A 13,067-nucleotide genomic window follows, 5' to 3' on the forward strand; every position below is an offset into this window, starting at 1 on the left:
CTTCACGACTCTTGATAAGTTGGCACTGAGTTCACGCCTGGTTCCGCGCGCGTGCCAGGCACTCTCAGCACGCGCACCGCACCCCACACGGTACCTGCGCGTTCGCCTCCAGGTAGTTGTACAGCACGCTGACGGAGATGGTGAGGTCCCCGAAGTTGAAGGGGTAGATCTTGTTCCATCCTTGGGGGCCGAACTTTCGGCGCTCAGCCACACAGGCGTGGAAGTAGCAGAGCGAGAAGAGGATGGTCTTGAACTCCTGCTCCCGCGTGCACTGGTCCAGGATGTTCTAAAGGAAGACACAACGCAGGGGCAGACATTGCTCAAGCTCACCCATCTCATCGAGTTTTCAGAAAATATATCAGAGCAATATTGTGCAAGTGTTTTGACCACGAGCACACAACGTGTTTTTGATTCATCATTTTTTCACATCATAGCATGCAACTGACCTGCATATAACACAATATCCTATCTAAATTATGTTTTGAATCGCTTGTGCATTCGTTAGCTGTTGTGCCCTCTCTCCTGCGATTACCTTTCTAATACATGTATGTTTTCTGCTGGCTTACAATCTGCAATGTTTTTTCCTATGCATTTAAGAGGTATAACAATTATCTGTCTATAGTACAAGAGCAGCAACGCATTCAGTTCTCCACAGTCCTTAGTTTTGTGTTCTCTTACAAGGAAGAGGTTTTCTGAGTGTATCAATCATCCCTGAAGCCGCCTAAGCACAAGGAACCGATGCATTCAGACTGAGGGAAGACTTTATTCTCAATCACCACCGCACTTTCAACCACTCCTGGAAACTCCATTCCACCCACCCACCTCTCACTAAAAGCGCTCATCGCTCCACCCTAGGCACCACTGCAGATCCATCGCAGAATCTGTTGTAGATCCCTCCAGTCATCCGACCTATTCGACGCCCCCATCCCTTTGGATTCAGATCTTCCTTCTTCGACGGCCACAAATACACAGCATGGCACAACTAATGAAGGCGGGAAGCACTGCTTTTATATTTTAATAATAATAATAACTCGGGTTAGAATGCTATGGGCTTGGCAACACATTTCACAGGGGACCCGCCATTCTTATATCACGGCACTTACGTCATATTCTGTCACGTTATTAAGACCAAACACATGTCTTGCGAAACATACGAATGTCTAACCGAATAGACATATAACAACCCCTATTAAGCCAACATAACTGCATTGCTTCGAAAATCAATGAACATTCACCCTTTGGACGACAGCCACTGACTCTGAGAGTGCAGTGGGTCTGCCCAAAACCCATCTCAGCCCTTGAAACCGACCCTACGCTCGACAGTACACTTCATCCACGGGGCCAAACGGAATAACCACATCACACCAATTCCGGCCATTCTCAGTTGGTTGCCAATTAAAGCCAGGGCTGTATACAAGACTGCTTGCATCAACCATAAAGCGCTACACACCTCCACTCCCTGGTGTCTGAAGGGCAATCTCAAGCTTTCAGGAGACTCTAGACCACTGGGAAATGCAGAACCAATCCTGCTAGAATCCCCAACCTTTAAAAAGAAACAACCATACTTCTCGAGCAGCGCAACCAGAAATTGAAGCTCACTACCTCCAAACCTTCAAAGTACCACCCCGCTCACATACCTCAGAACAGAACTGAAAGCCTTCTCGCTTCAACGATACTTTAGCTAAGTCATTGCGGCCAATCCCCTCCCTTGAGAATATGTCCACTCACCTTCTAAACTGAATTGTACGCCCTCACCTCATGATAATATTTTAGCTAAGCCATGGCAGCTAATCCTCCCATGGAGAACATGCTCACTCACCTCCTGGACTCACTCCTGGCACAGAGCTACGCTACCTCCACTTCATCAGGCGCTTACAATTTTTTTCTCTGCTGTATATACCTATTGTGTAATTTGTTTCCTTTTTCTTTAATGGTTTACCATTTGTTATTCTAGAGAGTAGTAACTATTTTTTGGTAGTATTTGGTAATTCTTGAATCCTCTGTAACTATCCATGTAACATCATATGTCTACTGCAAAGCACTATGGCCTCTAAGGGCAATGTTCGCGCTGTATAAAAATACAACAATAAATAAATACTTATGTTTGCTGAACAATATCAAGGACAGGGTGAAAAGTGGTACTATTCATAGCATTATTATTCCTTACAGGTGCTTAGTGTAGGCTTGTCTAGTCCCTTCGGTAGGGGGTTGTTCTGACTACCACTCAGAGGCAGGGCCGGACTGGCTGTAGCAGGCACCGGGCTTTTTCTCAGTGGGCCGGAAGGGTGGGGGCGTTTTTGACCCATGGGGGCTGGTTTTGGAGCAATGCTGCAATATTGGCCCCCAGTAATAAAAACGGCAGTGGTTCTTGACATTAGGACCCCGACACCCCACTCCCCTCACCCGGTCGAGCAGAATTGCCAGGGTTGGTTTCTGTTCCCAGTCTGGCCCTGCTCAGAATGCCTGCTTTAGGAATATTCAAGGAATTGACATAATCCAATATATTCATAATCCATAATCCTGTTCTACTATAAATCAATGCTGTCCATTTTTAACCCAATGGACGGTCCACTAGGTGCCGCCATCACGGCGCTACTTACTTGATCAAAGTTATCAAGGGCAGAGTGCAGGTTAGCGCGCATCCCTGTTGGGGGCTCGTTGGTGATCTTGATGGAGTTTTCCAGGATCCCCTGTGGAATGATATGTTCCTTCAGGGAGGGGGGTGGCTCTGCACTCATAAATACACGGTAGTCGGCGTGACTTTCCTCGCTGTAATTCTCCAGCAATTTCTCCAGGGTGCCCAGCCACTTGGCTACCAGATGGATGTTCTGAAAGGGAAACATGAACAGTGAGACCCATATGCATGCAAAGTAGCAAACAATGTCTATCTATATATGTGTGGATGAAGATTTAAAACAAACACTAATCAGATCACCCATTTTGTTGCAAGGTGGACCTGGAGCGTGCAGGGGGGCTTCTGGCGGAGAAAAAAATAGCCTGAAATTTGTGGAATTATGTGCAGCTTTCTCAACCCAGTCCCCTTCAAAATCCAAAACGCAAATGATATAATAAGGTTTCACTTTGAAACAGAATATGAAAGCTGTTTTGCCACGTCACATAAATCTGTGTCGGCTTTGCTGTCACATGCCTTACAGCTGCACCTCGAGGATGGATGGCAGGAATATTGACTAATTAAGAGGAGGCACGTTGTGAAGCAGGTTGGTTAGAGCCGTGCAGATTAATAGGATGCATGCTGCATGCTACAGAGCACCGCCTCTCTACCCTCTTGGTATATATTTGCAAACTATCACAAGGGAACTAAGAAAACCCTCAAGTTGGCTTAGGGTAGTACGTGCTATATAAATGCAATTACAATACAGTTCGATGTGTTTACTGGGGGAGGGAGATTATTCATGGATGACAATGTGGGAACCCCTCTGTGGCTTAGGAGAGCTGTCACTTTTTGCGAGGCTGCTTCAGAAATGTGCCGCCATTCGCATATGAAATGACAATCAACCCACCTCACCGGCGCATAATCCAATTAAATCACGCAGTACCTTTGCCCTTGTACCCGACAACAAGGTCACCCCGTCACCAGTGAACATGTTTTGTACACTGCTACTTACCAGAAGCTGTGACTTTTATTGCAGCAGCGGATTTAAGTGCCTTTCTCGACAACACTAGTGTCTTGGAACTGAGTGTCTAAATGTAACTTATTGTTGGTTGGTGTTTTAATGTAACCGGTTGACCTTGCCTTGCCTATTTCCATAGATGCCCTTCTTCTAATCATCAAAAATCCAAATACCAAATTAGAACCTGTCTCTTACTCTTTGTAGACATTAAAGTGCATTTTCCACCAAGGCAACCTGGAATGAACATGCAAATCCCAAATTAACGAAGAACTAAAAACTAACAAGCCACACAATTTGTTTGGTTCATGGATGCGTTTCATTTAAGAAGATCCTGGAGGGAAGTACCAGGGTAGAATCCCACTACCAACGCTCAGTTAATTCGAGCTTGAGCAACATCCCAGGGAGCTTGGCAACATTGCCGTGAAACTTGCGCAAGAGTACCACACACATACCACACCCTTTGAGACTATTTGCCCTTGCTGTTGAGCATGCCAGCCCATGAGGCTACTGCGAGGGTGTTTATCTATTGCCAAGGAAGTGCAACCAAGCTTTCCATTAGACCAAGGGCGGAAAGACCAGTTTTCCTCAACATCAACGATGACATCATCCATTGACCATTATATATGATTCTACAATTGTATGTTGTGCTTGGGCTCCCCTTTATCTTTTTTCCCACCATACCTGCTTCCACAGACTAGCAGTGTTGGCACCGAGGGAAAGGAAGTAACAGGGGCCCCTACAAAACACAAACTGTGTGTGGTTTTCTCAACCTTCCTTCTCACACCTCCTGCCACCAACCCGCCACCAACCCGCATCTTTGCTTCTTTTATGGTTCCCACCCCAGGCACCAGCCCAAAAACAATGCTGAATCGCGGGTATGTCCATGCTTCCTGCCTCACCATACACAAATCACCCTGTTGCCCTCTTGCATTGCAGACACGTAGGGCGCAGAGAGGCCAATTACAAAAGCAGGCCAGTTTGGCAGGGCTAGTGCTGCCCTAGGACCCCCATGCCCACCACTGCACTCATGTTCTAGTGATCTGGGAGATGTGGTGGTGCTCAGTGCTGGAGACATTCGGAGTCTGATGCCAGCGAGAAGAAAGCAGCATGAGAAAGTTCCTGCTCGACGCTGTGACATCACAGCGACACAGAATGCATTTTGTCAAGTAGGGGTATGTCTTGACAGCAGCTCACAAGCGCCTTCAGTTTTCACAGGGCTGGTCTGACAAAGCACAATAAATACACACTCAGTTTATGCTTCCATCCCACAGCACTGCTCCACAAATGCATTTTATGAAGGTGCAATGTTATGTTTTTTTAAAGCCTGCAAAGCAGCACAGATGAAATGAAAAGAAAGAGCTTACTTGAAGTATAACCCAGTGGCCTTCTTTTGATGCCTTCTCCATTGCTATTTCTGCGATGACTTCCTGTCCTTGACCCAGCGATATATTGTGCAGTTTTCCCGAATCAATGGTGAATCCAAGCTTGTTTCCTAAATGCAAGAGGCAATGACTCCAGCATCAGACACCAACGCTCAAATGAAACACATGCACCTCACAGAGGTACATCTACATTTATCTGAAAGCAGAACACAGAGCCACAATAACCTTTGAAGAAATGAGACAGACATGTTTTTGTTCTCCAAAGTACAAAAAGGCAAGAAAACACTCCTTGAACTGGCTGACTGTTAAGAGATAATGTGCTTGAAAAGAAGAACAGGACTCTGGTAAAACATACATAAATATCGTTTCAAGGAAAGTTGAGGTAGAAAATAAATATGAAGAGATATTTTGATTTGGCATTGATTTAGTTTCGCGTTCTTCCTCATTCCATGTTTACTGATTTCAGCTTCCTTGTATTTGGGTGGTGCTTTTCAAACCCATTTTGTGCATGAGTGGCCAAGTTCTAAGCGCTTGGAGATAACAATACTTATCTGCACTGCTGTAAAGAGTCTCGCTCCAGGGACTCTCTTATCATCCCCTGGAGAACCAAAAGAGATAAAATGCTGGAAAGACATAACAAAATATTTCTCTCAGCCCTTACTCGGTAGCGACGCTACTCTTCTTGGGATTGCGAACTTCAAGCACCAAGTACGCGTTGGGCCTTATTTCATTATATGATATCACATATTTGATTTATCCGTAACTCTTTATTATTCTTCAGGGAAACATATTTAGCACCACTGGCACATCGTTGGTTTGTGTGGTGCTCTGTAAAGAAAAATAGACTGGAGAACCTGCAGATTTTGGAACATAACTTCATTGCAGGGGGGCCACAATGTAAGCAAGGCTTACCTAACCCAAGAAAACAGAGTAAATCAAGCTAAACAATGCAAGACTTTACCACATTTTGAAAACGGCAAGACAAATGAGGATGGATAGAACAGTACATTAGTGCAGGCATAATGCCAGAGAACACTCGCATCTATATGTCCTTTGTTTTCTTGCATTTATAGGCAGCTATAATATGAAGAGCCCCAAGATACTTTAATACCCTTCTGAGGTTATGTAGGAAATTGGGTTATTAATTGAGGGCGGTGGAGACCACATCTAAAAAATAAACACAATCCTTGTCATGGTAAACCACATGAGTCAGAAAATAAACATGCGCTTAATACTCTGGTCACTTGGCACGAAAGTAGTGAGGCTTAACTTGCAGGCAATGTGTAAAGTATTTATTCAGTACTCAAATAGTTATAAAATGTAAACACAATACAAAAAAATCCCAAACCAATTTAGAAAAAGTAAAATGTAATAAACACAATGACACCCAAATGACAAAAATCCGATACGGATAACCAGAGTTATCAACTTTTAAAGTTCTAGGTGAAAATTGTGCTAAAAAGTACAAAGCGCCACTAGCAGTTATCTGGTCACACTGGACCAGCTCAAAGTCCCAAGTTTAGGCGAACCACGATGGAGTCTGCGTTACGTACAGGGGCCATGTTTGTTCCCATGGAGGTTTTACCTTCTCAAATTCCAAGTCCATGCGGAGTCCAGCAGGAGCTTCGAGTTGGCGTGGGCATGAGGAGGTCGATGTGAGCACAAGGAGTGGTATTTGATGTGGGTGGTCAATGATCAGAGTGAAGAGCACATCGCCAACGAAACTTCGCGTTGGTGGGAGATCACGTGACTGGTGCTGATGCAAGGAACCCACTCACTATCACAAAGAGCCCCAAACTTCTGAGTTTTTACCTTTCTTGCAGGAAGAGTACATTCTGGTGCCAGCCAAGGGTCCAGTACCTTGGGGGCAACTCTTGGAGATCAGGACTCACTCCAGGCAGAAGTCAGCAGCAGGACCAGGTAGGTCCAGTTGGTATTAGCAAGCTGGGCAGTTGTGTTGAAGGCCCCTGTAAGCTTGTGGTGTCCTTGTAGCTCAGGAGGTCAGACAAAGGATCTTTGGAGTCACTTCTGGGGATACTGGGTTTGGGGCAAGCAGGTCCAGACTTCCTTCATCAGACAGAGGAGCAGTCCTTCTGTAGTGTAGTTCCTATATTCCCAATAGGCTCTGCGCATTGGAATAATATATCCTATTGATTAGACGTAGGACTGAGGTATACTAGGTCTCTATCGAATATACTAGACTTAATTATGAGTGCTAGCTAGCTCAGAGGTCACTAGAAACTTTCTCGGATTCACAAGAAGGGATTCGTTTCTGACAACCGCATAAACATGACAACTTTGTTTCCCCAAGATAAAACTGAACTTCAGAGTCGTGGAAACAATAGATATATATTTCACTAAGTCAATCGTGCATGCTTCGTTTCACCAGAGGTGCAGAGAAATAGATAGACAGGCGTTTTCAATAAAAGGATTTATTGAACAGTCTTCTTTCTCAAGCATAAGAAATAAACTGCTACAATCGTAAAACTGGTTGTAAAATATAACGCATACAGTATAAAAAGTAGAATAAAATAATACTGTAAGAGCATTGTATGGTTACTAAACCAAGGATAAATACATACATAAATAACAGAGGCTAAAAGTACTCAACTGGTGCTTCTAAAATACGCCTTCCCCGGTGTACCTAACCTAAGCTTAGTACGAGGGAAGAAGTAAGTGAGGTGTAGCATAAATGTAGTTTTCTTTTGCCAAGAATCTGTCCAAGATTTCTCTGAGGGTCTAATCAGCTCTGTACCTTAGTTTAGAATAGAGAAGGTCAGTCTCGGGAATTGATTTCCCAACAACCCGCAAGGGTAGCTTGGAAACACTGGAGCTGGATTTCTCTGCAGGAGAAAAGACAGCGTCTCTCTCTGGAGGGTCGGCTTCCTTCGGCACTTGCTGTAGCAAGATGCGTCGGGCAAGTAGATAGTCGAACAGCTCCAAACCACCGTGTGTTTGCTAAGGCAAGTGTGGGCATATTTATACCTTGAAGTTGCCGAGTTTGACGTAAAGGTGGACATAATAACGTCATCAAAGAGTCTCAGTTCTATGAAAACTCCATGTGTTCTTGGACAAGTCAGTTTTCGAGCAAGGGAATGTCCCTAGCTGCTGAAGCCGAGTTTTCCAAGAAATCGTTGTAGATTTTCGGAACTAGTTGAAGTAGCCCTGCCGTATTTGGACTGCATGAGCTATGTCCAAATATGGTTATGATTCTTATGCCTATATAAGGACATAGTGATTTATACCTATATAAGGGCATGAATCGGGAAAATTACAATAGTGTCCGAAAATGGTTTACAACACCCACTCCACGCTATTATGTTCATCTAAGAGTAAATACTAAAACATAGAAGCCAGAGTATGTGTTTTTACAATCCCACCCAAAAAATATATGAAATGTATTAAAAAAATGGTCATACACAAAATGAGCATTTGTACAGTATGCATCTAAAAGCAATGATTTCATTGTAAGCATATGATATGATATAATGCTAACTGAATGAATCACAAAATTTACATTTATGAAATGGCTCTTGATACAGAAAAAAGGTTGAGACCATTCCATAACAGAATATACAAGCTAGTTTGATTTGTGCCTTAGGTCAATGCTGTTTCTAGGAAGTAGTCAAAGAATTCTTGTTCTCTAAGAATAGTTCTACTTTAAGCAGATTACTTTGAGCCAAAGTTCAGTATGTTTTGGAAAAAAGTCAAATTAAATTGTAGAGAAATAGAGTTCCAAACTTGGAAGCTTTTATTTTGAAAAAAGTGAAGGTCGAATTTCAGAGTTCGAAAAGAATGCAGTGTGATAGTTTCAAAAGTTATTCTCGGTGTCAGGAGAAAACATTAAGTCATCAAGGCTGGCAAACAAATCGTCTACCACAGTAGTTGAAAGTTCGACCACTTCATTCAGAAGATCAATTGTGCACAGATGTGAAGCATCGCCATCAGTGTTAGCCACGTTAGAAATGTTCATAGCAGATGGTACCTGTGTGCCTGTTGGTCCGCGTATCTCACCTCCAGTCGGATTTGCCGGTGAGATCTCAATGAATGCCGTCATCAGGATTGGTAGCCGTTGGGGGCAACACAACACATTAGCCGTTACCGGACCCAGTAATGCGTCAGCTTCCGTTGGCATAATCGATGGTAGTGTTAGACAGATATCCAACAAGCATTCCTCTCCACAAAGCAGACATCGTAGAACAGGTAAGATGCAATCTTGCCAGATTGGTCTGAATGACAGGAACCATGTGGTATTCAGATCTCTCAAACGAGCCAAGCCAAGGATCTCTGTTATGCGTTCACGATACCTCATGGCCTGGAGCGCGTTCTCCATGCTGACTTGGGCATCGCTGGTGGCTGGATTTGCCATAACGGAGCAGGGGGAATAAAAATAAGATCCCTGCTACGAGTCCCACAATGAGAGGCAGGCCGCCGAACACAGAGTGTACGAAATTAGGACAAATGCCCAGGACTGCTTCAAAGGGTGCTAACAGTCCCAAAAAAATCGTCTTAAATACATGTGCAATACCGCTGGCATCAGACATGTTAAAAATACGACCTAACATTTCTGCGAAATGTATTGGGCAGTTCGTTGATAACAATGCATGTATCTCTGCAGAAGTTCTTGCAACTTGCAGATCATACGTCTTTCTGGATGAGGTCAGTGGCACAGTTTTTTGTAAAAGAATGGCTTTCATTCTGCTTAAAGTATCAATTCGAATAGAAGAGATGTTCAGTGAAGGCCATAGCGGCGACTCCTCGTCTGTCTTAGTTTTTGGAAACAATACTTGCATACAACAAGTGACCCTGGCTGACACACTAACGAGATAGCCTATTCCTGGCCTCATTCCACAACAGCTGTGATCATTTAACATAATGTAGCTACCATTGGAAAGCTGCCTGAAAATTGGATCTATCACCGCTGTGGGCGAACCTTGCAGGTGGCAAGAAAGGTTATTGGAAGCACCTTCGCAGGCTCTGTGTAAATTAATACCTTGACATAACAATGTACCACTTAGTGAGTTTTCACAATTTTTACCACTAAGAAATACCTCCTTTCCCCCACTCCAACATTTGTGTGTGTATGGTAAATCCCAGGTTGACTTAATGTATTCTTTACCCAACCTTTCATAGAGGCCTGCTGGTATGTGTTTTAAGCAATATTGAAACTGGAAAGTCGTCACTTGTATTGTGATGGTGCCATGTATTATCCATTCAACTGATGGTTTCTTGGAAACGGTCAATGGTAATCTCTCCAGTTTTTCCATGCTCAGCACCGTATAGTCTGCTCCCCTCTGTGCCAACGAGATTTGTTTACCTGTAAGGTTAAACACGGTAAACAATGACGTAGTGTTGATTAAACACCAAGGCACAATGCCTGAACGAAGGTTTTGTAACGTCCAGTCTAACAGCATTATAGAATGTAATTGAGACTGGCCATGTTGTAACATTAGCAAGTCCTGTCCATTATGTCTATGGCAGAGGATACAATGCTGTCCAAAGAATATATTATGGACGACAGAGTTGTTAACCCATTGTCAACTACAGAGAGTGATTTCTCTAAGTTTAAACAATCAATTTTTCGTATTCTTTCAGCTGTTTCAATTTGCGAGACTTTCCATGCTTCATTGTATGCAGCGTATATACCGGCAAATATGAAACGTTTATGACGTGGATTACGAGGTCCCAGTAAGAATTCTCGTAAATCAATGCCATCTTTAAGCAAAGATAAGTATTGTTTTATTTCTGGAAGTGTAGATTTCTTCAGCCACTCAAGGCATAGTTTACCTACACTATAAGTCAGGGGTCTCCAAACCGGTCCTGAAGGGCCGGATCCATGACAGATTTTTAAAATTACTACATGTATCTCAATGGGGATATCCAAAAAATCTGGCATGGATCCGGCCCTCCAGGACCGGTTTGGAGACCCCTGCTATAAGTTGTTATTATCCCTGGATGTTTTCTCTGGATATATCTTGGATCTGGCCAAGTTACTGTGAACCCTTGGGTCTTGTTCAGGAATCTATCTTGACAGTTATTCGTGTCTGTGGGTGAGATTAACAATTTTTTCCATTCAAGATTTGTTCTGTTCTTTTGTAAAATATTGTTTACGTCTACCTCCGCCTCCTTTTAAGCAATATTGAAACTGGAAAGTCGTCACTTGTATTGTGATGGTGCCATGTATTATCCATTAAACTGATGGTTTCTTGGAAACGGTCAATGGTAATCTCTCCAGCTTTTCCATGCTCAGCACCGTATAGTCTGCTCCCCTCTGTGCCAACGAGATTTGTTTACCTGTAAGGTTAAACACGGTAAACAATGACGTAGTGTTGATTAAACACCAAGGCACATAGCCTGAACAAAGGTTTTGTAACGTCCAGCCTAACAGCATTATAGAATGTAATTGAGACTGGCCATGTTGTAACATTAGCAAGTCCTGTCCATTATGTCTATGGCAGAGGATACAATGCTGTCCAAAGAATATATTATGGACGACAGAGTTGTTAACCCATTGTCAACTACAGAGAGTGATTTCTCTAAGTTTAAACAATCAATTTTTCGTATTCTTTCAGCTGTTTCAGTTTGCGAGACTTTCCATGCTTCATTGTATGCAGCGTATATACCGGCAAATATGAAACGTTTATGACGTGGATTACGAGGTCCCAGTAAGAATTCTCGTAAATCAATGCCATCTTTAAGCAAAGATATGTATTGTTTTATTTCTGGAAGTGTAGATTTCTTCAGCCACTCAAGGCATAGTTTACCTGCACTATAAGTTGTTATTATCCCTGGATGTTTTCTCTGGATATATCTTGGATCTGGCCAAGTTACTGTGAACCCTTGGGTCTTGTTCAGGAATCTATCTTGACAGTTATTCGTGTCTGTGGGTGAGATTAACAATTTTTTCCTTTCAAGATTTGTTCTGTTCTTTTGTAAAATATTGTTTACGTCTACCTCCTCCTCCTTTTAAGCAATATTGAAACTGGAAAGTCGTCACTTGTATTGTGATGGTGCCATGTATTATCCATTCAACTGATGGTTTCTTGGAAACGGTCAATGGTAATCTCTCCAGTTTTTCCATGCTCAGCACCGTATAGTCTGCTCCCCTCTGTGCCAACGAGATTTGTTTACCTGTAAGGTTAAACACGGTAAACAATGACGTAGTGTTGATTAAACACCAAGGCACATAGCCTGAACAAAGGTTTTTTAACGTCCAGCCTAACAGCATTATAGAATGTAATTGAGACTGGCCATGTTGTAACATTAGCAAGTCCTGTCCATTATGTCCATGGCAGAGGATACAATGCTGTCCAAAGAATAAATTATGGACGACAGAGTTGTTAACCCATTGTCAACTACAGAGAGTGATTTCTCTAAGTTTAAACAATTAATTTTTCGTATTCTTTCAGCTGTTTCAATTTGCGAGACTTTCCATGCTTCATTGTATGCAGCGTATATACCGGCAAATATGAAACGTTTATGACGTGGATTACGAGGTCCCAGTAAGAATTCTCGTAAATCAATGCCATTTTTAAGCAAAGATAAGTATTGTTTTATTTCTGGAAGTGTAGATTTCTTCAGCCACTCAAGGCATAGTTTACCTACACTATAAGTTGTTATTATCCCTGGATGTTGTCTCTGGATATATCTTGGATCTGGCCAAGTTACTGTGAACCCTTGGGTCTTGTTCGGGAATCTATCTTGACAGTTATTCGTGTCTGTGGGTGAGATTAACAATTTTTTCCATTCAAGATTTGTTCTGTTCTTTTGTAAAATATTGTTTACGTCTACCTCTTCACTTAAAGTTAAATTACTATCAGGTGTGGGCTTAGATATGGACGGTTTGTTTAAATCTTTTATCTTAGCAATGCCAAGACAAGATGTCTGTTGAACAGTGTCATTTAAAAACATCATTTGTTCTGGGATGATGCAGGCTCTGAACAATGCTTCTAAACCTTGTACCTGCCAGTCTTTTGTGCCCCAAACAGTTTTTGTCTCAATGTTGTCTTTCCAAAAGTCAAAGCCTAAGGTGGACAGTTGGGCATAAAAGGCC

General features: G+C 42.8%; 1 protein-coding gene across 1 annotated transcript in view; it reads right to left on the reverse strand.

Annotated features, from left to right (window-relative positions):
* LOC147731161 (dynein axonemal heavy chain 11-like) overlaps positions 1-13,067 on the reverse strand; it is a 1,538,124-nt gene that overhangs the window by 373,922 nt on the left and 1,151,135 nt on the right. The window contains exons 38-40 of the mRNA XM_086956147.1: positions 4,997-5,124; positions 2,601-2,828; positions 95-286 (exon numbers count right to left, since the gene is read on the reverse strand). Of these exons, the coding sequence (XP_086812273.1) occupies positions 95-286; positions 2,601-2,828; positions 4,997-5,124 (548 nt within the window). The remainder of the gene's footprint in view (positions 1-94; positions 287-2,600; positions 2,829-4,996; positions 5,125-13,067) is intronic.

This window comes from Lissotriton vulgaris, chromosome 2_1 (assembly GCF_964263255.1).
Source record: "Lissotriton vulgaris chromosome 2_1, aLisVul1.2, whole genome shotgun sequence".
Lineage (NCBI taxonomy): Eukaryota > Metazoa > Chordata > Amphibia > Caudata > Salamandridae > Lissotriton > Lissotriton vulgaris.